Source organism: Mastigoproctus giganteus, chromosome 9 (assembly GCF_048544385.1).
Source record: "Mastigoproctus giganteus isolate SK-2022 chromosome 9, ASM4854438v1, whole genome shotgun sequence".
In the NCBI taxonomy this organism is placed as follows: domain Eukaryota; kingdom Metazoa; phylum Arthropoda; class Arachnida; order Uropygi; family Thelyphonidae; genus Mastigoproctus; species Mastigoproctus giganteus.
The window spans coordinates 130472947-130499270 of NC_143583.1; the positions used below are offsets into that span (position 1 = coordinate 130472947).

The window sequence follows — 26324 nt, forward strand, 5'->3', positions numbered from 1 at the left end:
CACTGTCGAACTGCTGTTTGCACCTGCTCATCATTTGCAAATCGTTGTCTCCCTAAATGTTCTTTTAGCTTGCCAAAGATGTGATAGTTACAAGACAAAAGATCGGGATTGTACGCCGGATGTTGCCATACCGCCCATCCAAAACTTTGGAGCAAGTGTCGTGTTGTGCGTGCATTGTGTGGCGTGGCGTTGTCCTGAATGAGAACACCTTTGCTTAAATTTCCAGGCCTCTTGTTTTTCATAGCTGTTCTCAAAGACCGTAATATTTGGCAGTATGAGGCAGCATTAATTGTTGTGCCTTTGGCCACAAATTCCGTGTAAACAACTCCTTCACAGTCGGAAAACACAGTGACCATGACCTTTCCTGCTGATGATGCACTTTGAATTTCTTCCGCATAGGCAATGTTGTGTGTCTCCATTCCATAGACGCTCTCTTCGTTTCTGGGGTGAAATGGTGCACCCACGTTTCATCGCCAGTGGCGATGCGGCGTAAGAAGTCATGGCTTTCCACAAAATAGCGTTTAAGGAAGGCTAGAGAAGACAAAAAAAGGTTGACCTTTGTGTTCGTCTGTCGTTGTTGTTGTTGTTGGGGTTTAAAGTGCAATGGCTACTTAGGCCATATTGCACTTATGGAAGTGGTGCATACTGTCTGCGTTTGTTGATTTAGAAGCAGTTAAATTCGGTTAAACAATCTTATTCGTTTTAGAAAGGAGAAGAATTCTGCGAGATTTGAATTTTCGCCTATGATATGGCTAAGTGACAAAGGTTCCTTTAAATTTGACAGAGAATTGAAAGACATTAGTCGAGCATTATTATATAGTGTACAGTTCAGAAGTATGTGTTTGACTGTGAGTGGTGTATGACAATGATTACGCTGGGGAGGGTAATTTCCTGACAAAAGAAACAGATGGGTTAAATGAGTATGACCGATTCTGGCTCTGGCTAGAATTACTTCTTGTCTGTTTGCTATAGAGCTAGAAGCCCATAATTTTGGTAAGGGTTTTATTTGGAGTAGTTTATTATGGAGTTGTGTTTGCCACTGAAGAGTCCATTGATCCTTACATATTCTTTGTATATTCATTTTATAATCTGTGACGGGTACTAGCGAATTCGTTGGGGCTGGGCTGGATGGATTTTTGGCAGCATCATCTGCAGTTTCATTCCCTGGTATTCCGGTATGGCCTGGGATCTAGCAGAAGATAACCTTTTGCTGATGCTCTCTAAGACGTATCAACTGTGTTTTGATGAGCTTTAATATCGGGTGAGTAGGCAGAGAATTGTTTTGCAATGCTAATACGGAACCTTGTGAGTCTGTGTATATTATGCTCTTTTGAATTGACATATGGAAGACATTTTCTAATGCAAGGTTTATGGCAAATAATTCAGTTGTGTAGCTACTACACTCTGTCGGAAGAGATTGAGAAATTATTTTATCAGGGAGTACCACTGCTGCACCCGATCCACTCTCAGACTTCGATCCATCTCTATATATTTTAGCGAAGTCAGGATAATGTTGAGCATGTTCAATGTGTAGCTGTTGGATGGTAAAGTCTGATAGAGAGTGTTTACCCCACTGGTGGAAATACTTGTCACAACATGGCATGATGACAGATCATGGAGGGTCAGGATCTATAGGATCTTGCAAGATTTTATCGAAGTGTATATCCCAATCTTCTGTTAGATGTTTTAGCCTAATACCAGCAGGTCAAACTGTCTGTGGTCTGTTTCTATACAGGGTCATATACAGCGGATCATTAAGTATTGACCAATTAGGATGGGTTCTCTGGCTTTGGATCTTGATGTTCGTCTGTCAGTGAACGAGGAACCCATCGTGCACACAATTTGCGATAGTCAAGATGTTCACGGACGATGGAATGAACACTGCCTATCGAAATATCCAACTCCTTTGCATTTCTGCGACTGTTAGTCTTCGATTATTGCGAATCATTTCATCAATCCGCATCACGTTGTCTGCAGTGGTCGACGTTGATGGCCTTCCTTTTCGATCAGCATCCGTCAATTCTGTGCGACCACTTTCAAACTGCTGACACCACTTAACTATGGCTGGACGCGAAATTGCATTTTCTCCATACACCGCCGTTATTTTACGATGAATCTCGGAACAATTCAGACGTCTCGCCCACAAAAATCGTACTGTTACGCGTACCTCAAACGTGAAGTAACATTCTAGCTGACGTGCCATTATGAACGCTTGCTCCTACACAAATTTTACTCCTACGTCAACGAAACTCACCTACCAGGAGACGCACGATATGAACTCCATTCCGCTCAGACGCCACATTTGTTGCTCATTTATACCAAGTGAGGGCGGCAGGTGTAACTTATTTTTTGAATGCCCCTTGTAATTGACTGCACAATTATCCCCAGATCTTTTTAATTTTATATTAACCTGAGTGTAGAACCACACAGTTGGCACGTTTATATATGATTACTGCTGCCCATATGAAGCACCTTGCATTTATCAATTTTAAACATCAACTGCCATTTCTCAGCCTATCTTCCTAATTTTTATGGATCTTTCTGCAGTACCTTACCTTGATTACTCTCATTAACCAACCTACTAACCTTTGTGCCGTCTACAGACTTCGACGTTAAGCCTGATATGCTTTAATCTACATCGTTAATAAATACAGAAAATAGTAATGGTCCCAGCACTTAACCCTGGGATCACCAATTAGTCCACGAAGAACAAAGACCATGAATAGTCACCCTCTTTTTTTTCTCCCACTCAATCATCCCTTTATCATAGCAGTAGCTTGCCCTTAATGCCACACTGCTCCAGTTTATCCAGCACTCTTTTATGTGCAACGGTATCAAATGCTTTCCTGAAATCCAATTACTGTATATGATATCGAAATTAATTTTTCATTCCACTTTCTTTGTTACTGCGTCACTGTATAAAATCCGATTGGTCAGACAAGATTGCCCCTTAACGAATTCATGCTGTGATTGCAGTATAACTGTATTCCTGTCTAGATGGTCCTGCAACAGTATCTACATTATTTTCCCTGGAACAGACGTTAATCTAACGGGTTTGTAATTACTCATATCACCTTTTGATCCCCCTCTGTGAATTGGGGATTCCTTCGCACATCTCCGGTCCATAGGGACCTCCCCTGAATCCAAAGATGCTCTCATAATTATGGCTAATGATTTGTTTACCTTCTTTGCTGACTCCTTTAATATAGTTGGATAGATCCCATCCACCTTAGGCGCCTTTTTATGTTTACCTTGACACTTTTTCTTCCATTTTCGTCTCATTTATCACAAAATCATCAAGTCCCTGTTAGAGTTTGATAAATGTCTGCCATCCCCTTCCCTATATAATTCCTCATTGTGAATGTAGAGCAAAGTACCTATTGAATTTTTCAGCAATCTCAGCATGATCATTAACAATTAAACTGTCGCTATCAAGTGGACGAATGTGATTCAACATCTTCATTCTATTGATAATAGAAGCAAATAAAACCAGCAAATAAGTCTGCTGGTTTTCTTTACCAAAATCTCATAATCTGGCTTAGCTTGCTTAAACTCCTTTTGTGACTTAATCGCGTACTTGTTTATATCTGCCTTAGGCTTCTATATCACCTGATACTTTATATTCATCCCATGCATTTTTCTTCTCTGCCACTAGTTTCATCAGTTCACAGTTTTGAACACAGGAACACAGTTTTGACTTCCATCATATCGATTGGCCTCCGAACTACCCTCGATATCAATCTCTTAGAGCACTCGTGGAACACTATGGAAAGGCATATCATGCGTCTGGATACACCAATCACTTGCATACCTGCATTGCTAGCCGCATTACACACAGCTTGGTTGGCCATACCTCCGGAACGCTTCCGACATTTTGTTGAATCAATGCCACCTACGAAGTATTAGGTAGGTGATCATAATTCAGTGATCACTCAGTGTATATTTTCTCATATTCACAAGAGCTTTTATATATGATATTTCTTTTAAAGGTCGATTCAGTATTCTGTTTTTGTTCATTATACTCCTTCTCTGAATGAATTTAAATATACAGTCAATATTGAATTAGTTCGTATTCTTATTTTTTCTGTAACTAATCACATTGGATATGATTATTGCCTCCCCACATTGGCTGGAAAAAAACCTGAGTTCGAATCCCGTCAATAACACGAGTAGTTTTTATGTTTTTTTTTTATATCGTAGTTGAGTTAGTCGATCTCGGGCGAGGATTGCATTGTTTTTTTCGTCCAGCAAACAAGCATAATGCAGTAGGACAGAGTTCACCAAATGGTTAATATTTTGATACTCTTAGCTGTTAAATGAAAACAACTTCATACCTGATTGTTCTTAGGATCATAGCTTTCTGCAGTGTTCTGTCGATGGTGACCATTGTATCCACCCATAGCATACACTATTTCATCCATGACTGTCACACTTACGTAGCACCTGAATTAGTGAAATGAAAAAGTATGAAAACCCTTTTTTGCAAAAATATCAATGAATATAAAGTTACTTGGAGAATACAAATTTTTTTTAACGTCGGTATTATATGAAGTGTGATCAAAAGATTCGGGGACTGAACTGATATTTGGGAAATGAAGTTACCGGCTATTTGGATGGATATCCTAGAAGTAATCTTGGCACTGCATATACCAGTTCCAATGCTTCTGAAACTTCTGAAGCATTCCTGATAGAATTGCTAATCGTTTCTCTGCTGCGTTCTGTATAATTTTCTGTCGTTGGAAATCTGTGACCTTTCAAGGGGACTTGAAGCTTGAAGAAAAAAAATTAAAAAAAAAAAGGAGCTAAATTCAATGAGTACGATTGACCAGGGGGTGTACGATGAGGGACTGCTTCGAAAAAAATTCTTGTATTGAAAAGTGCCGAGTATTCAGGGGCCCTGTCGTGTTGCAAGCGTCAATTCCCTGAAACTCACCTTTTCGGCCGTTTTATCCGAACGGCATCAAATCGACTGTAAGGCCATGTGAAACAGATTCATAATGAACAATGCTTTGTGAGTCAGAAAATACGATAAGGATAATGATCGTCATATTTCATCGAGATTGTCTTTTCTTTTTCGACCCGTGGAGAAGAGTGGGCCTTTGTTTCTGGGTTATTGTCGTCGTACATCCACGAGTCGCCACAGTAATGGACGATGGAAGAAACAAAGTGTGGATCAGCAGCAGCACGTTGATGAAGCTCTCTGACATACGAGAACTCTCTCTCTCTCTCTCTCTCTCTCTCTCTTTGTGATCATCAGTAAGGATGCGAGGCATAGGCAAAATTTATTAACATGTCCGATGTGGAACCCCAACTTCACTAGCAACTTCGTGGATAGTTAAACGTCGATCGCTCCAGATCAGGTTATAAATACGAATGACTTCAAAAAGCAATGATTGAATCGCTGATTTTTGAAGTTGGAGGGGAGGGACAGAGGGAGGATCATCTTCGACAACAAGTAACCCTCTTTAAACTTCAAAATACTGAAAAGTCTTCGAATGACACAGCATCTCCGAAAGTTTTTTAACATTTCATGGGTTCCTGTTGCACATTTCCGTAATTTGAAACAAAGTTTTATGCGAATTCGCTCTTCAGTAAAATCACTCATTTTATACCGTGAAAAATGCGAAAAATCACGACGTCTTGACGAGTTATTGAATATTTTGCGGCACGTCGTAACTCGCTACGACATCACGATTTCTTTATACAGTTATTTCTCGAATTGTATTTTTAATCACGCCTTGTAGCGAGCATTTATTGTTCAAAACTGCTATTCAGGTAATAAAAAAATCAGCCTGCTCAGAATGATCAATAATGTCTGCGCTGTTGTCATCACACTTAACTTTTACTTGCGTTTTATTGATGTCTGTTATCTGCTGCGTTACATATGCTGTTTGATACATAGCATTTATTAACGATGGACGCTGTCGTGGTTCTTCTAATTTTTTGGAATACTCGTTTAAGCTGCTGCGGAATCAAGGTTTCTCAGTTCTCCCACTGGGATTAAAGAGCTCTCACTTTTAGCAGCCATTCTTTGCCGCATACTTTCAGATTGTTCGAATGAGTTAATTTCGACTAACTGCAATGTGGATCAACCTAGGAAAGGATAATCAGGATAGTTCCCCCCCCCCTCCCAAGTGATTGATCTAAAAGCATGTGTTTTTATGTTTCTGCGTAATCTAAATTGAACAGTTTTTTTTATGCTGTTATCCACCCCGCCCACCAAAAAAAACAAAAAAAAAAAAAAAAAAAAAACCATGAAGAACAGTCCTTGCTCCAACAGTTGCAGTTTTCCATTCACACCACTAGATGTTATAACCATATTTGCGTTTAGAGCATTTTTTTTAAATGAGTCAGGTGTTCAGATTCTAAATTCTATCAAAAGATCTTGACGAAGTCCTCCGTCATTCACTGATCACTTTTCATGGCAATAAAACAGCATCACTCTGTAGGGGTTTTCTTTTGTTTTGTTTTTTGGAAGAATTGTATTCTTTAACATGAATAGAGATAATTTTATGCAAAAGCAGTCACGAGCAACTATTCTCATAACTTTACTATTTTCAAAAGAAAAGGGCTTTCTCTTTTATTTTACAGTTTTTGGTAGGTAAGAATTTCCTCAAGGATAGCCAGTGGACTGTGTCGCTTCTCTTTCATAGTGTACGATAAAGGTCTGGTTCGATTCCGTTGTAAGTTTAAGTTGAGAAATTCTTCCCATTGGGACAGGAAGAATTTTTTTTTTTTTTTTTTTTTTTTTTTTTTGCATTCCTTCACATCGTGGTTGAGTTAGTTGGGAAAAGGTTGCTTAGCTTTACCTTTCCGAAACTTGAGTTCTATGTACTGACGCCTCATGGCCTGATTACCTCTGCACAAGTCTAAACAGCAAGCGCATGTAAGATTTTACGCGTACATCCATGTCAAAATGCACTTCCCCTACTTACTTCATCTTCATTTGCCGAATGAAGCTGGTGTAGTGATGTAATGCTGTTTTCTTTGAGATTTGTATTGAAGTTATTGGTACCATGACGATAAGTTGCTTATTTCTTCTTTATATCATCTTTTTAAAGAAAGAAAAGCCATTTATTTTTATTCCTTATCATCCTCTTGCACAAGACAAAACTTGCCTTAAATTTTGTTGATCATGTTCAATGCTCTTCCGTCGTCTTCCAGTAACTGTATGACTTCAGTAATGTGAATAGAGAATATTATCACATTTTTTTAGTTTATCTATCTTTTAGACCATAGTCTTTCCCATTAGTTCCGATTTGATAACGGAACCCCAGATTTTTCTCACAAACGTCTTCACAAGGGTAAGAAGGGTAAGTGACTATAGAGTATTGATTAATACCTGTTTTAGGGAATTTATTTAAATTTTGAGCCATATTTGGTACGAAATAACTATACAGATTTGCATACATATGAAATTTAAAGTGTTTTTGAATTTTAATAATTCGCTTTAATATTTTCGAGAATTTTAAGCATATTGTTAGGCAGCGCTCGCCTTTGGGTTGCTGTATCGATGATTAAGGTAGGAAATCATTCATGCTTTCTGTATTATACAGTTCCTATATATTCGTATATAATACGAATATGAGTTATATACGAATAAGAGTTTTACCGCAATGCTGCTCCAAATTACCAGACAAGACTGGGGATTGAACACTAAAACCCTACATCTATTTTATAATGCTGCCATAATCCCAATTACAACATATGCTGGCAGCCTTTGGTTTAGACGTACTGCACTTAAAACTGTACAAACTAAGTTATCCACCATTCAACGTTGTTTTCTCCTTAGCCTACTTCACGTTACAGTATCAACTCCAGCTCTACAGACTCTTGCAGGCACTATACCACTTTACCTGCATTTTGTGTTTAGAGGGCTTTGCTTTTACATCCGCAGAGGCATTTATACGGAATCATTGTTGATCCTCAGGCTCATCGCAAAACCGAACGAACCCGATGCTGGAATTTGTTAGTGAACGCCTAGCAGAATAGATGGAATTCTACCTAAAAAAGAGCTGTTACCAAAAAATTCGTTCCCGACATAACTGCATTACTTTCATCGTCCACCAGAAAATGGTTTTCACCCTCACTGTTTACCTCCTGCATACTAACTGGACATGGTTCGCTTAACGCAAAACTATACCAATTCAAACTTTCTAATACGGTCTCCTATCAACGTGGGCTACCGGAAGAATCTCCTCACGTACTTTTTGAATGCTCCATTTACGAGTACCTAAGATTGGCTCTTAAGACAACAGTACCAAACTTGTCTCCCTGATGTGAGAAGACACTTATCTGTCAATAATTTCCAGGCCCTTCAAACCTTCTACAATGCTGCTTTTAATCGCAGGAAGGCTTTCAACGCCAATGTTAATGCAAGCAATCAAACTGAAAACACTTCATAAATGAAAATGCAACCTGTTGCCTCGTTTGTCGTCCTAATGACGTAGTGTCCAAAATTTTGCTGGCCATCAAGAACACATGAAGATTTTAACAGATGCTGCATTTTTCTGGTTATTCATTCTTTATCAAGACTCTCCACAACTAAATCCTTCCTCTATACAGTGATACCATCATCAACCAGTGACTCCTGATACCACTCCAGATTAACAGAATTATATCTAGAACTTGTTCCTGCTGATCTTGTTTGAATTAAATTACTACTTCTGTTTGACAGTACACCTTTTCTCTTTGTGGACTACTTTGGGCAGCACTGCATAAAGACGTGGGCAAAGACATAGATAAAGATTTTACTTATTTATTTTTTGTTTTATTTATTTATTTATTTTTTTGTTTTATTTATTTTATTATTATTTTTTTTACTTTATGCTATTCTCTTCTTTATTTATTCTTTTCCTGTTATCCTGTCTCCTGGGAATGACTGTGTGTGTGTGTGTGTGCGTGTGTGCGCGTGTGTGTGTGCGCGTGTGTGCGTGTGTGCGTGTGTGTGTGTGTGTGCGTGCGCTGTTACCGGCTTGCTGGCACGGGGTTCTTTTGAATGGCTCCAAACTCGCTTTGGATATTCAGTGCGTGACTGTTGAGATTGGCCATGGTACATGCGTAGTTGTGGCCTACCTCCCCGTGGTGTAGACGGACACCGGGCAGGCTTTCCAGGTGATCGCCTCCCTGGTGACAAAACGGCCAGAAGCAACTAAACAACACAACACACACTGCACGAACATAATATTACACACATTTCTCTCTGTTTCAGTGCTCTGTAACCATCACAGTGTACAAAGACTGATTTGAACTTTCGTTCAGGTGCCGTCCTACATAAGATACGTATCAACTATGTGGTACTACGCTGACAGTGGTAGAGAATGAAAAGGACCTGGGGGTAATTGTGCAGGCAGATATAAAGTTCTCTGAGCAGTTCAGACGGGCTGCAAGAGTAGCTCATGGGGTCATGTCAATGATATACAGGAATTTTTCTAGCAGGGATAAGGAGGAGATTATTCCCTTGTATAAGGCAATGGTCAGGCCACACCTTGAGTACTGTATACAGGTCTGGAGGCCTCATTTCAAGAAGGATGTAGAGCTGCTGGAACGAGTACAGAGAAGGGCAACAAGATTAGTGAATGGAACAAAGGGTTGCTCTTACGAAGAAAGGCTTAAGTTTTGCAAATTACAGTGTCTGGATACTAGGCACCGGCGGGGTGATCTGATAGAGGTGTAAAAACCCTTGAATGGTTTGAGCATGCTTAATGCCGATGGGATTCTTCCTCTTGCTTAGAATAATCACCTGAGAGGGCATAAATTCAGATTGAGGAAAGACAGATGGACAGATGTAGGATAGATGTGCGGAAATTTTGCTTTTAGCCAGCGGGTAGTTGGTTGGTGGAACAGACTTCCATCCCTTGTTGTGGAAGTTGATAGCCTAAATAAATTTAAGGCTCAGCTGGACAGGTATTTCGAACGAACGGAGGGGTGAAATGGAAGTGTTTTTTTTTTTTTTTTTTTTTGGCTGATGCTGCATAAGCTTGCTTTCTTGCATCATATGTAATGCTAATGCTAATACATGTCTACGTGGACATTTTTATATTTGTTGTTTTAACTGCCTTTTGGCGTATTGAATTAAAATGCGAATTTTGTACAAAATTCAAAAACCATGATTTTCCTGGTTAATTCTTTTGCCTGCCGATTTTTCTTGAAGTCTTTGAAATTGTGATTGTACCATTAAATTTCATGAAGTCATTTACAAGAGTAAATATACGAATTCTTGTAGTTATTTTGTAGTAGTTTGCAAGCATTGGGAGCATGCCGTAATTTTTAGCGAAGTGGGCATTTATTATTCAAGGGATTTAATCATCAGGATTAAGAAGACGGCAAAAAATTGTCTGCTTTAAAACCGTTTCAGACAATTTTAAAGAATACCATTTAAATCGATTCAGTTGGCCATTTTTTTGTAACGTCTGTGTCTCCTGACGGTATGTGATATACTCAAACAGTTGCAGACAAAAAGAAAACCAAATTAGTTAATTTATGCAGTTAAAAAAAAAAAATTTAAAAGAAAGATGGACGTTTTTTCTCACTTGACTGACACCACTTTAAAATTTTTTTTTATTATTATTTGTAAATGAAATCATATCCACTCGTGTACCTTTTTTTCACCAATATTATCTAACTGCTTATACAGTATATTTTATTTTCATTTCGATATACAGTACTATGAATTATCAGACAATTTTTTGTGCGGCGGTTAACAGACGTCAAGTGAGAAAAAGCGTCCATCTTTTTGGCAATTTTCATTCCTACGTGGCGTCTGTGAGACGCCAGCTGTAGGTGTCTAGTTTAATCTTGCCCTAGATTATTGATTTCTCTTGTCAAACACGAACAGTTCAAAAATACGCCACCAATTGTCTGGAAGACGCAAATATCAAAAAATTTATATTTTCTATCTATATATATATCTATAAAATATTCGTGGCAGTAGTAATATGCCATGAATTTTTACCTTATATATATATATATATATATATATATATATATTATCGTGACGGAATTGTTCGTTAGGAGGTGTACGTTCTTTTATCGGGCATAAAGACAAACCAAGCATATAATACACAAAACTTTCGAAAAAGAAGTATTTATTCATAAAGCCAGCCCCCCTTAGCCAACCTTAACTTTCTGTCACTCGCGTCCTCAATTTAACGATACTTGTGTGGTGTCTGTGAGATACGCCTTTTTTGTTTTAATTATAAAAAAATATATATATTTTAGCTTTTTTATTTTTACCAAGTCTGATTTGGTGAATAGAAAAAATATAGAAGCTAGGTTTCAAGCAATTATTTAAAAAAAAACAACCCGCCAATTAATCCTATATCAGTGAAAGATTAACACTAGCATCAGTGCTGGTATATGGTTATGTGATAAGCGTGAGAACTGCTATACCAATTACCTTCTGCAGTGCATCGGCGCAATCTCTCTCCACATTTTCGTAACTGCATTGAAACATCGGCAACTGCTGAAGTATTCCATACCATCAAATCCGCCGACAACGTAAATATCGAAACCAATCACAGCACACTTGTGATAAGCACGTGGTCCAACTGGATCCACCTCTTTTACCTAAATTGTGGAAAAGATTGACATTGTTTAATATTTTCGTATAGTATTATGGATTTACAAAGGGCATTCAGAAACAGTGACTCCATTATTTTCGTCAGAGATTATCAGATGAAAACATTCCTTAGTGAAATTAAGAATGATTATTCCATTTCAAGAGTGGGCTGAGATTTAATGGGTTTCAGGTAATTACAGCTTCATATATAACATTGCTGATTGTATAAAAATGGAACAGTGGTTTCATTTTATACATTCAACACAGATGAACTTAAGTTATAACAACATTTCTTGCAATTAAAAGCGAGTAACACATCAAAGTTCATTGTCAGAGGTTATCAGATATGTTTACGTAACCATGAGCATACAAAGTATTAAGACTACTACAAACGGTCATTAAACTTTTATTATGAAAAGTCATTTTGATTATGAAATTACTTTATTAGTTATCATTTTTTAAAGAGATTATGGGGGAAATTAAACATTAGTTGGATCTATTCATTGTCATTCACCGTTCTTCGTTCACAGTGAACTGAATATAGGAATAGAATTAGCATGATGGATTTACAAAATACCTGAGTGAAAGCCGAATGACCGGCGTAAAAGCGCTCTCGTGCGCACGCACGCACACCTCGTGGGTATCACAGATGGTATAATCGTTGTCCTCCCCATACCAAATAAAAATACCCGTGTTCGAATCCCATCAATGACACTAGGAACACGTGGCTGAGTTAGTCGATCTCAGACGAGGGTAGCATGGTCTTTTTTTCCGGAAAATCGGGGTTTTTCGTCCATCAAACAGCAAATTAACTACAGAACCGTGTCTTTTACGTACAATAAAGAACACGCAATTTACCGACATATTTTGTACTGCGCAAAATGGCCTAAGTTGCTGATGCGCCTAAAACTCTATCAACCAACCACACAGACACGGGTGACTCTAGTCAGAATCATCATAGAACCATGGTTTAATTCCTTAAAAAAATTTATAATTTTTTTATTTCTCTTAGGAATTTTATTTTTCTATGAAAGGAACCATTCTATATTGATAATAATATACAATTATTTTTAAAGAAATTTTGCTAATCTTGCCCGAAAAGTGACTCCTGCTTTTGAAAGGCGGCTTCATTTTTCATCACAACAACGCTCTTCCTCCTCACAAAGCAACTTCGGTGGTATTGAATTTAGGTCTGTATGGCCCAAGATTTAAAATTAAAACTACTATCATATAAGGCGTGTTCTTTTGATTATATCTCGTATGTGAGAATGAGTCACGTTTAATATAATTCGGGAACTTTTTATTTCCAGGATTGTATTAAAAATGTTGTCACTTACTAATTTTTCCATGCTGACAAATCCGAAGTAGTTCCCTTGAGGCTGCAACAAGTCTCAAGGGAACTTTTTATCTCCTTCTGTCCCTACTGCAAGTTTTCTTGAATGATCTCTAAAATGTAATAAATTCCGCTCTTTGAATGTGGAAGTTTAGTTTTAGTTAAAAGAAGGAATCGCAGGATTTAAAGAGGGAAGGAATGGAGGGGTCGGGTCATAACCATGTTACTCTTGGTTAGATTCAGACGCGAGTAGTGACATGATGAGTAACTAATCTCCAGTATGCTGTGTTTTCGTAGTATATTTTTCAATAGCTGCTTGTAGAAATGCTAAATGACGGTTTGGCTCGGTGGGACAAATTCTTAATTCACAATCCCGTTAACGTTAAAAAACACCGATCAACTTCTTTTGGGATTCGAGCGGAATTTCTCACATCTCGCTGAACGTGCCACATTTCTGTCCAAGAACAACATATGGTGTCTCACTTTCCATATTCTTCAGATCTAGTTTCCCGTGACTTCTTGTTCTACAAACTGAATTTTTGCACTGGAGATTTCATGATGTTTGATAGATCCATGAAAAATTCACAAGCCGTGTCGATGGGAACTAGATCTGAATGATGTTTTAGACCGATAATTAGAAGTACTTTGATAGTGACAAATTCATCGGACTCCCCATATCAGGTTTCAAGGGAATTTTTTCAGGGATGACCACGGAATACTCAGTAAGCTGCAACGGTTTTTTTTTTTTTTTTTAAATATAATACAGAAACCTTTTTTTCATCTTATTATGAACTAAATGAGAAGACCAGTATTTCGAATTTTCCGGGACTTCCTGTTAACTCTGCAATTCATTTCCTTGATCTGAAACTTATATACTACTACTGTGATTTACTTCGGAAACAATATCGAACTGTTTTATTGGGGGAAATTATCAGTACTGCAAATAAAGAAGAATCTCTCGGACTTAGATCAAGACTTTATGATGTCTTGATTTGAATGATTTTTAGGCTCTCTTCTGCCATGAATGATTTGAAGGAGCGAGAATATGTTTCATGATCTTTACTTGGTTGTGCAGCCCAGCTGTGGGCTTTCATATTTCACGGAGAAACGCTTATCTAAATACTGTTTGAAATTATATAAATTATAAGAAAGTATTCTAATTACAAAAAAATTTGTAATAGTTTAGTCAAAAAAAGTATGTAAAACTAAACAGGCCTCCGTTCAGTCATATTGTCTTGAATATGACTGTAAACACCGATTATAAACTTTAAATGCGTTCAAATCATCAGGCAACATAAAATTTAAAAATAAATCATTTATTTTAATCAGTTAAATATAAATACAGGTTTTATGTAGTTTGTGTAAATACATATATTTTTAAATTTTATGGTGTCTGGTGATATCAACACATTTACAAATTATATTCGGTATATTCAAGGCAATATAAAAAATAGCAGCTGTTCTTTGAATGCCCTTAACATCACATGACACTAAACAGAGAAGCTAAGGAATGAAAATTAATTTCGATATGTAATTCTTTTGCTTACCATTATCCATCTGTCGGCTCTTGTATCATACGTCTCAATGATGCTAGTAGGACTACCACCGCTCCAGCCCCCAACTGCAAACATGATTTCATGTGGTATTCTTGGGAGTGCCAGCTGCGGAGTGATAACTTCATCATTTTGCTGAGTAATCATCTCCAAGTCGTAGTAAAACTTTAGAGCATCTATGACAATTGGTTTGCAGGTTTCGTTGTTGGACACCAAGGGATGTTGTTTCACTTTCTTCATAAAGTAATCAGCATCTATCAGACCTAATCGAAGGCAGTGCATTAAGTCAGCGATGTGCAGCTTTCTGTTTTCAAGATCATATTCAATCCACTGGATGACAGCCTCCCAAGCAGCCTCCTCGTTAGCAATATTAAGGTCTTCGCAACTAAAGATCGGAATGACATCTTCTAAATTTAGCTCCATAAGCTCTTCACTTTGTTCAACTACCTCGACAAAATTAGTCATCAAGTATCTGAGAAATAAACGAATCTACATGTAATTTTCATTTTTTATATGAGAGAAGATGCGGCATTCATACTTGTAAGTACAGAGCATTGCAATCACATTTAATTTAAATGAATTTTTACAATTATGTGAATAAATCGAAGTTATTGACAAAACAATCATAAAACTTTGGTAGCACATCGAACTATTAAGGATTTCTTAATGGTAAGGGTTTTCTATTGTTATAAATCATTCTGATTTTTTTTTCATTATAAAGTATTTTGGTAGTTAGAGACTACTGGTTTGATTTGTAAATAGTACAATTTCTACGATTATTTGTAAATAGGTTGCCATTGCTTTAGAGTTTCAATAGCTAGTCTGGTTTGGTTTTCCTTGGTGTAATGCCTTTATATCACTTGTTACTCGTTTAGAAGTCGATTCTGATTAAAGAAATCCATTAGAGACTTACGCGATCAAGGCTGTGAGTAGCTGGTGTCAAGTATAGTGTTTGTCTCTCTCTCTCTCTCTGACGGTAATTAACTAGTTCTTAAGATGATTACGTTCTTCTCTATGGAGGCGGGAAAGCTGTCATTCGAATCCCGTCTAAAAGGAAGAATTTTTAAGATTATATTTTTATTTTTCTTTCGCAATGTAGCTGAGCTAGTCGGTTTAGGGATAGAGTTACATTTTTCTTTTATTTCGGAAATTTAAGGTTTTTCATCGAGAAAACGAGAAAACTGCTCATAGGATGCACGTAATTTATAGACAATACTGACGCCTTGTGGCTTCAGTTGTCTTGGGACAAAATCAAATAACAATAAGAACAGAAATAACAATATAAACACCAGAAGTAACTCATGACAGTGTGAGTTACTCATGGTATTTCTTCCCTCAAACCATGCAAACTGACTTTCAACACACTCAGTTTGTGCACAACGTATCACGATGCTAATGCCTTTGAGAGAAAGCTCTCATTTGGCACTACGGAAGCCAATTCCGCCAGCCTTCTTATCAGTATAATATACGCATTATCGTTATTAATAACTGGCTGAAATTGTGTAAATCATATGCTGTGAGGTACATATTTTATTTTCATTTTTTTATCACGTTGATAATATAAGTTACTGTATCTAAATTATTGAGTGGCTTATTCGGATGAAGATGTATTTATCGTGATTTTCAGTTTATGATGCAGTTTTCAGTTGTTTTTATTAACTGAAGGTATATGAATTTCGTTTAACTCGATGTAATTGATTAAGCAAGCTCAATATTGATGGAATTCCTTTTGCTCAGACTACGCACATGAGGTCAACTCGTGGGTAACACAGTTGGTATAATCACCCTCCTTCCCACCCCTAGCGGAAAAAACCTGAGTTTTAATACCCTCAATGATGTCAGGAATTTTTGTGCCTTTTTCATAAGATGGCTGAGTTAGTCGGTCTCAGGCGAGGTAGCATGATTTTTCTCCGAGTTTTTCGTCCAGCAAAACAGCAAATCGACCACAGAATTTACAGGCTATGTTATATATGACGCAATATGGCCCAAGTTGCTGTTGCGCCTAAAACCTTGCAACAACAACAACAATATGAGGGGAATAAATTCAAATTAAGGAAGGATGGTTACAGAATTTTTTTTTTCTATTTTTTTGGATGATACTGTATAAGCTTTCTCTCTTACATCATTTGTCAATACTAATACTAATTAGCGATCAACCTTTATGCCAGACGTTCTCAAACTGGTTCGTTTTCCCTAAATACATTGGTTGCAAATAACTTAGAGAAGAGTCGCAAAATATTTAAAATTTTGCCTCAGCTTTTAAATTAAATTTTTTTGTTTCTTTTTAATGAATGGGTTTATTTTACAAAGTTAAATTTCTGTTTATACTCCGGCACGACAACCAATTCAGTAGAGTTTACAATAAATCATAAATACAAATTTTTATCGTATTTAGTAGTCACGGGCTTGAACCCCCGTCAGGAATGCGTGCTGTGCACTCTCGCTCCTGACCACTGGGCTACGTCAGGCCCCAAATTTTAATGTTTTATCCTTGTTTTATTTGATATATAGATTAAAAGTAAGAAAGTATACACTGAATGGCCACTTTATCGGGTACACCTACCTTTTTCATGAAATTGAACACTTCTTCAGTAACAGCATTACGTGTGCGTACATCCGATATAAAAGCAAGCAGGCAGATGCTGTATGCGCACAGTTCAATGCAATAATGGGCGCTCCAGTCTGAATATCTCGGAAACTGTAACCATATTGGGGTTTTTACATACGACTGTGTCTCAGGTATATGGAGATTACTCGAGTAATTGTTTGTTTGTTTGTTATTTAGTTTTTAGGAGCATTAGTAACTAAGGCCATATTGCTCTGGGGATAAGCGGTGGTCATTCCCTGACTTTTCTGCATCCTTCGTATTTGGTGGTCACGGACTCGAACCCGGTCTAATCAAGAAGCGTGTGCTACGCACTGTTGCTCCTGCCCACCTGGCTACGGAGTCACCACCAAATAAATTCTAGCCACCGATAATCTTGTGGTCGGAAAGAGCTCTTTGACTCTGATGCGAGAGGCCAACAGAGGTTGACAATGCTTGTGCTGGATAATAGGAATGCTATAATTAGTCAGATAACAACAGTAGTAATATAAGGGGCAACTCCAGAACTCACAACTCGTCGAACCTTTTCACTGATAGGGGATCACCGAACTGTTTCTTCTCCTCTCATAAAAAAAAAAAAAAAAAAACCATGCACAAATATGTACAGTTACAGTGAGCTTGGGAACACTAACACTGGAGAGTAGAGGAATTTGAAGGCCAAAATATGACGAAAACAGCTTCGTAATCTCCATCATACCAGGTGCCAACATTGCAAGCTGGTGCTGGCGGTGTAATGGTTTGGGGAGTGTTTTCGTGACGACATTTTCCCTTTGATACCTTGATCCAAATGGATCCACACGTTATCTGGAAATAGCTCCCGACCAGGTCGCATGCTTTCATGGCTGCAGTATATTCAACTGCGAAGTTCTCCCAACAGGATAATGCGCTATGTCACAAGGACAGAACTGTAGAGTACAGAGTCCAGGAATATTAAAGTTAATTCAGCATGCTGTGTAGGCCTCTCCAGTCACCAGATCTCGGTGAAGTTTAACACCTATGGGGAACGAGCTCTTCGTAGTAGAGATCTGCAACCATCAAATTTAGAACAACTGTGAGAAGCAATTGAGTCGCTGTGGACTAACGTCCCTGTAGTACGCTTTTGGCACTTCAGTGAGTCAATGCCACGACAATATAGGTTGTTCTGATGGTTAAGTAGATGAACCTAATAAACTGCCTATTCAGGGTATTTATTTCTTTCTAAGTGTAAACCAAATGAAATCATTAGGGGTTTATTCATGGGGGAGTCGCATAAATCATTCATCATTTTGGGGGACGCAGTATTGCAAAATTTGGAAACCCCTGGCTGATAGTCGTATAGGGTGTCTTTTCTATTTCCACATTTTGTAAATACAGTATTTAGTAAAACATTAAAGATATTTATTGTACTTATTTGATCAGTGTTCTGATTACTATTAATTAAAATCCCAGTATTCCATTTCAGCCAATGAATGCGTTAATAAGCGGGACTGATTAGCTCCACTCATGAAATTAAAAGGAGTAATTTCTAATGCATTCGCTCGTTGTGTGTTGGTGCTTTCAAATGGCGCCTTACTTCCTTTATACTTGTTATAGTTGTATACTTGTGCAGTCATTCCAAGTTATACCAACTTGGAATAACTTTGAATGAGGTAACGCTATGTTACCTTAAGGGGATTAATGTGAAACAAATGGAAACAAATCTAAAATTATAATTCAGTAAATCTATTAATTTCATTTATTTTTTGATACTTCGTCCAAAGTATTTCAAACCGTTTTATTGAATTACTCACCTATGCGCTTCTTTCTCCAAATCTGGACAGAAGTAATCATGTGCAAATCTCCGGATTCCAATACAGTTTTCAGCATTCATATTGTCCAGAATGAAGTAACAGCAGTCTTCGATCATTCCCATAACGTTGAATTGGTCAGCAGCAGGTAATAGCTCATTTACATTTCCAGAGTGAACATGAGTTATTCTGGTATAGGCGTATTCGATTATAAGACGTAACATGTCTGCAGAAATGCCAGGGACTGTAATTTCGTGACGTTCTTGAGAGTTTAGGGTGCTTGTGAAGAGGGCACGGAAGTAAGGACTACACGCGGCCATGATGGATCTGTGAATTGGAAATACACCGCCATCCATAGTTCGAAGTTGGCCATCACACAATTCACCTTCTTTCCTCATCTCATCCAGAATTTCCATGGCTTGAGAACTAAGGATCTTGTTTAGGATTTTATGGTCCATCTATTGGTCGTTATTCAACTGTCTACGAAGGAGGTGACAATTTCTAACAAACCCTGGTTAATAATCCAAAAGAAAATGAAACTAACTAGTTATGGTACGGTAGGTCCTTGTGGTTTTGCACGACAATAAGATCTTCAATGACCACCACAACTGTAGCCCCCTTGCACCCGGGCGTTAACGAACCAACGTCCGTTTAACTTTGCAAAGGTCTGAGTATGTTAAACCTTTTTTTTTTTGTATTGTTGATATTATTTCACTAGACAGAGTACGTTATTGCTGAATCATTGTTATGTAAACTGCTGCGATAAATTCTTACTTTGTTTGTTAGAAACTCGATGTATTTTTGCAGATTTACTGTTACTTTATTTGTTCTGGAAGTGCTCGTAGTACAGTTGCTGTAAACTACCCTCTTCTTTATCATATGCAAGTAAAATAGTGGGATAGAAAATTTTAAAATATGGAATTGCTACATGTAGTAGTATGAATTCGAATTTCTGTTTACTTTTTTTTAGAACTATTCTTCGAATATTCTGTTATTCCTCAAATACTCAATACTAGTTTGGCCATCAGGATCAACATATGGTCAATATTTGTTAAGAATTTTGTTTGATCGTTTGAATAGTGTTTATTTGTGAAAGTTTTATCTGTTATACGAAATGTGCCTCGGAAATTGGCTTCCCAATTTCAGAAACATATGACGACTCTCGATGAAAAAAACAAATTTTTTAAACTCATATCTCTTCTCAAATATGAAATTGATTATAGAAAATGCAGTCAGTTTGATAGAATTATCAACTTAATTACATGAATTCCCTGACTTACGTAAGGGTTGGGTTCTGCGGAACGCTACGTAAGTCAGAATTTCCCCCATGCTTGTGCATCACTCGCAACGGTGCTCGCTGAATTGATTGAATCAAAAAAGAAATGTTCGACGAACATGTAAATAGAATTATTTATTGTATTTATTCAATTTTTTATCTCATGCACAGGAAAAATTGCAAAAGCGTGCAATTTAAAAAAATCTAAAAATTATAAAATTACAAAAAAAGACAGGAGACAGGCATAACGTCAGTAAGTTTTACCTCTCGAGCATCGTTGTCAGAATCGACGTCTTCAGCTGATAAGTACGCCGCTGCGGAGATTGAGGGCTGTGGTGATTTTGAGGGGGTCGGCCGCTCAATCTTACGAACGAACATATTAATGGATGACTGGATTTCTTTGTAGCAAGTAGAAATCTTCGTAGATTTCTTTGTAGCAAGCACGCATATCATTCATTCACCCCTCTGTTAACTTTTAAGAATCGTTCGCTGTCAGGATTCACTTTCTCAAACCTCGCCATTGCCGATGCAATTTCACGAAATGCCATTGCCATCTCTCTGGTGATGGCTCCTCATTTGGTTCATCTTGAGCTTCGTCAGCATTTTCTTCCTTCTCTTCTTCCTCTATTAACTCCTCCACGTGTTTGGCATCAACCTCCAACTGAAGTAGCTCTGCAACCTTTAAAATCTTATCTGTAACCTCTTCATATGATTCGTCTTTTTCAAATCCTTCGAAGCCTTTTACGTGCCGTGGGCATATTTTCTCAGCCATTTAAAAAACTTTTAGTAATTTACGCCAGGCCTTATTAATGTTAAAGATGGTGTGGTAAATACTGTAAGATTTCCAAAAGTCTCTTAACGTAAAATTTTTCTCATCGTCTACTGCAGACGATGTCTGAGCAAACTTTGTGCGTAAATAGTATACTTTTAAATTCGAAATAACACCCTGATCCATAGGTTGAATGAATGAATTCGTGTTTGGTGGTAGAAATATAACTATCATGTTCGAATTGAAATCATATAGATGCATAGGATGTCCAGGAGCATTATCTAATAGAAGCAAAATCTTGAAAGGAACGTCGTTGTCTTTACAATATTTTTCAACCTCGGGAATGAAGCAGCATTTAAACCAATCATCAAAGAGATATTGTTATCCATGCTCTCTGATTCGATCGGAAATCCACTGGCTTTATTGATGCCCTTAAATGCACGAGGATTTCCAGAATGGTACACAAGCAGTGGTTTTAATCTGTAATCTCCCGCTGCAATAGCCCTAGGCAAGAGCGTGGCCCTATCTTTTGACGCCGTGAAACCTGGCATTGTATTTTCCTCTTTGTCAATGTATGTTCGATCCGGCATTTTTTTTCCATCACAGAGCATCTCATCAACGTTAAAAATTTGCTGCGTTGAATAGCCGCCTTCATCAATAATTTTTTTCCAACACATCACAAAATTTCTCTGCAGCTGCAGAATCGTCACTGGCGACTTTACCGCATACTTTAACGTTATGAAAACCAGCGCGATGCTTAAATATATTAAACCACCCGTTGCTTGCCATGAACTTGGGTTGGGGTTTGCCGTACTTATCCTTAATATCTTCATAAATACTTCTTGCTTTTGCTTGAATGGTCATTGGACTCAAGGGCACTCGCTTCTGAATCTGATTTTCCATCCATATTATTAATAGCTTTTCCATCTTCGATATAGCACCTGAACGCTGTTTTGTGATCACTGTTGATCTCAAATGCGTTGATCCTTTAACATGTTCTTTTATACGCGCACTGTCCGTTAAAATAGTATTCGCTGTTGAAGCAGCGAGACCTAATTTCGTGCAATAGATGACAAACTTTGCCCTGCTTCGTGCTTGTTAATCATTTTCATCTTCATTTCTAAATCAATTTTGTTTCTTTTCCTGGCACTACCACCACTTGCACTTTTCGTTGGTCGCTTTCCCTTCATCATTGTAATACGTAAATAGGAATGAAGAGAAGTTTCTGAAAATTTGTTTTTTATATGATTGAAGATTTCAGTGAAGGGAACACATTTCACCATAATAGCGTAAAAACTCACACAATTTCAGTTATCGGTATTATCGCAAATGCAATAAGATTGAGTTTACTACCCGTTTATAATTAGATGCACTAACAGAAAACTCCAATAAACCGGAAAGTGCAAGGTAGTGCAATTTCCATTATAAATATGACCTTTTAGAGTAGAAATAAATAGCTTGGTAATATAGCAAAATTTTCAATTTCCAAGGACTTGGAACGAATTACAAAAAAAAAAAAAAAAAAAAAAAGAAAAGAAATGTATTATTGGGTTCACATTACGATATTTTCACGATACCTCCATTTATTCCTACGGGATGCAAAATACGTTTCCACGATTTTTTTAAGTTTGCATCGGCCATCTTACATAAAGTCGAATTTCCGAAAGTCGATCATTACGTAAGTCGGGGAATTCCTGTACTAGTTTGAATTCTCAACTTAATTACTACTTAATTACAACTTAATACTAGTTTGGCCATCAGAATCAATATACGGGCAATATTTGTTAAGAATTTTGTTTGATTGTTTGAATATATTTTGTAAAAAGGATAGGTGGAACAGATTGTTTGATTGTTTGAATATATTTTGTAAAAAGGATAGGTGGAACAGGACCAGGGTATGTCTGCCAGGGGCAAAGGTTGATGACGTTGTAGAGCGGATATCATCTTTCAAGGGCACAAAAGGTGATATAGTTGTACACGTTGGCACTAATGATATTAAGAGTAGGAGACCGGCGGAATTACTCAACAAGTACAGGTCACTGTTGAAAAAAAGCCGTGAAATAGGATTGAATTTGAAAGTGTCTGCAATTCTGCCCAGACACGATAGGAGGGAGTATATGATGAGAGCCTTGTCGATCAATTCGGCCCTGGAAAGATTGTGCAAGGCTCAAGGGGTAGAATTTTTTTCAGCCTGGACTGTACTTGTTAACAGGAGAGATTGCTTCTACAGGGATGGGATACACTTAAATAGAAAGGGTGCAAGAATATTTGCTGATGCTATCGAGGCAGTGTTAGGTGGGTCGGAAAACTGCTAGTTTGGGGGGATACAAAGACTAATAGTTTAACAGTAACCGCAGGCAGAGGTGAAGGTGATTCTTGCACAACTTCTATTAGAATAAGAAGCGACCTGGAGCGAGGGGTGTTGGGGGTTTCAGGGACGGATGGCAGTCATCATGGAATAGTTGGGTATATGGGATGTGTTAGGGTAACAAGGAATAGGCATAGGAGCATGTATGCTTGCATGTATACCAATGCTAGAAGTATAGTAAATAAATTTGATGAATTTGAAGTGTTGGTCAAGACATCAAAGGCGGATATTGTTGGGATAGCAGAGACGTGGTGTCACAAAGATATAAGGAATGCAGAACTGGAATTTGGGGAGTACAATGTGTACAGAAAGGATAGACAGGACAGAAAGGGAGGGGGTGTTATGCTGTTAATTAAGAAAAACATAAAATCAAAGGAAGTGCACCCAGTTAATATAGATGAACAGTGCTCTGTTGAGTCAGTTTGGTGTGAGATAAGCACTGCGAAAGGAAAAATAAGAGTAGGAGTGTGTTATAGGCCTAATGACTTGAATGAGTACAATGAACAATTGTACAGAGAAATAGAGTGGGCCAGTAAATCAGAATGTCTTATAATGGGGGATTTTAACTTCCCAGATATTGACTGGAACTTGTGGGTTGGTCACTCACACACTAGTCAGACTTTTGTGGAGTTATTGGATGATTGTTTTCTGCAGCAGCATGTTCGAGAGGCAACCAGAGAAAGTAACACTCTTGATCTGGTTATCAGCAGTGATCATTCGTGTATTAAGAATTTGCAGATAAAGGAACCACTAGGTGGCAGTGATCACAGTGTGCTGAAGTGGGATTTACTCAAAGAGGTAACTACCGTCAGGGGTAAAGGAAAGGGTTTTTGCTTCCGTAAAGGGGAGTACAGTGGTCTCAGACAGTTTTTAAATTCTGTACAGTGGGATCAACTGACGATGTTACAAACAGTAAATTCTAAGTGGGAAGCATTCAAAGAATTAATCGTGGAAGCTACTAGACTTTATATACCGATTAAGAAATATCGTTCAAGGTTTAGGCCTAAATGGTTATCAAATGAACTAATGAGACTCGTGACAGAGAAGAAAAATGCATGGGATGCATATAAATTATCAGGTGACGCAGAAGCCTGTGGCAGATATAAGCTAGTCTGTAATCAGGTCACAAAGGAGGTTCGGCAGGCGAAGCCGGATTACGAGAAATCTTTGGCAAAAGATGCTAAGAAAAACAGCAAGGATTTCTTTACTTATATAAACTCTAAAAGGAAGGGGATGAATATGATTGGTCCACTTGACATCGATGGTTCGACTGTTGATGATCCTGCTCAGATAGCAAACAAACTGAATGAGTATTTTGCATCTACATTCACACGTGAGGAATTATTACAATTTGAAAATGGAAGAAGGTTATCAAATTGTAGTAGTGTGCTTAATGATTTTGTAATAACTGAGAGCAAAGTGGAGGAGAAATTGTTGAAGTTAAACATAAGAAAGGCACCTGGGGTGGATGGGATCTATCCAGTTATTTTAAAGGAGGCGGCAAAGCAACTACGCAAACCCTTAGCCATAATTATGAGAGCATCCCTGGACTCAGGGGAGGTTCCCACGGACTGGAGATGTGCAAATGTGTCCCCAATTCACAAAGGTGGATCGAAGGGTGACACGAGTAATTACAGACCAGTTAGTTTAACTTCTGTTCCGGGTAAAATAATGGAGTCGCTGGTTAAAGATGCATTGCAGGATCATCTAGACAAGACTGCAGCAATAATTCAAACACAGCATGGGTTTGTTAAGGGAAAGTCTTGTCTGACAAATTTGATTGGTTATTATGATGTGGTCACAAAGGAACTGGATGCAAAAAATAATTTTGATATCATATACTTGGATTTCAGGAAAGCTTTTGACACTGTTGCGCATGGAAGACTACTGTACAAATTGGAGCAGAATGGTATTAAGGGTAAGTTGCTACAATGGATAAAAGGATGGTTAAGTGGGAGAAGACAGAGGGTGGTAATCAATGGGTGCTGCTCTTCGTGGACTAATGTTATTAGTGGAGTCCCACAGGGTTCGGTGTTGGGTCCACTGTTGTTTTGTGTATTTATCAATGATATTGATGAAGGTATATCAGGCTTAATGTCGAAGTTTGCAGATGACACATAGGTTGGCAGGGTTGTTAATGACAGTAATGGCAGTGTGCTACTGCAACAGGATCTAGATAATTTGGGCAGATGGTCTAAGAAGTGGCAACTGAAATTAAACCTTGACAAATGCAAAGTACTGCATATGGGTAGAAGTAACCCCAGAGAAACGTACCAACTGTGTGGTACTACACTTAAGGTGGTAGAAAATGAAAAAGACCTGGGAGTAATTGTGCAGTCAGATATGAAGTTTTCTGAGCAGTGCAGACAGGCTGCTAGGGCGGGTTATGGGGTTTTGTCAATGATATATAGGAATTTTGCTAGCAGGGAAAAGGAGGTGATTGTCCCTCTGTATAAGGCAATGGTCAGGCCACGCCTTGAGTACTGCGTACAGGTCTGGAGGCCTCATTTTAGGAAAGATGTAGATTTGCTTGAGCGTGTACAGAGAAGAGCAACACGATTGGTGAGGGGAATGAAGGGATTCTCTTACCAAGAGAGGCTTAAGTTCTGCAAATTGCAGTGGCTGGAGACTAGGCACCTGCGCGGTGATCTGATTGAGGTCTATAAGGCCTTGAATGGGTTGAGCACGCTGAATTCTGATGGGATCCTTCCACTTGTTCAGATTACCAACCTACGGGGACATAAGTTCAAATTAAGAATGGACAGATGTAGAATAGATGTGCGGAAATTTGCCTTTAGCCAGCGGATGGTTAATTGCTGGAACAAACTTCCATCTGTCGTTGTAGAAGTTGATAGGTTAAATAAATTTAAGGAGGAACTGGACAGGCATTTGGAGGGAATGGTGTGATTTTTTTTTTTTTTTTTTTTTTGGCTGATGCTGCATAAGCTCCTACACTTGCTTTCTTGCATCATGTGCCACTACTACTACTACTACTACTAATAGTGTTTATTTTGTGAAAGTGTTATCTGTTATAATGTTAAATGTGCCTCGGAATTTGGATTCTCAATTTCAGAAACATATGATGGCTCTCGAT

General features: G+C 38.0%; 1 protein-coding gene across 1 annotated transcript in view; it reads right to left on the minus strand.

Moving 5' to 3' along the window:
• The window catches only part of LOC150080731 (kelch-like protein 10), a 29117-nt gene extending 9884 nt beyond the window's left edge, over window positions 1-19233 (minus strand). The window contains exons 1-4 of the mRNA XM_090380799.1: window positions 18821-19233; window positions 14441-14918; window positions 11399-11568; window positions 4335-4443 (exon numbers count right to left, since the gene is read on the minus strand). Of these exons, the coding sequence (XP_090236925.1) occupies window positions 4335-4443; window positions 11399-11568; window positions 14441-14918; window positions 18821-19233 (1170 nt within the window). The remainder of the gene's footprint in view (window positions 1-4334; window positions 4444-11398; window positions 11569-14440; window positions 14919-18820) is intronic.
• Window positions 19234-26324: the final 7091 nt, after the last annotated feature.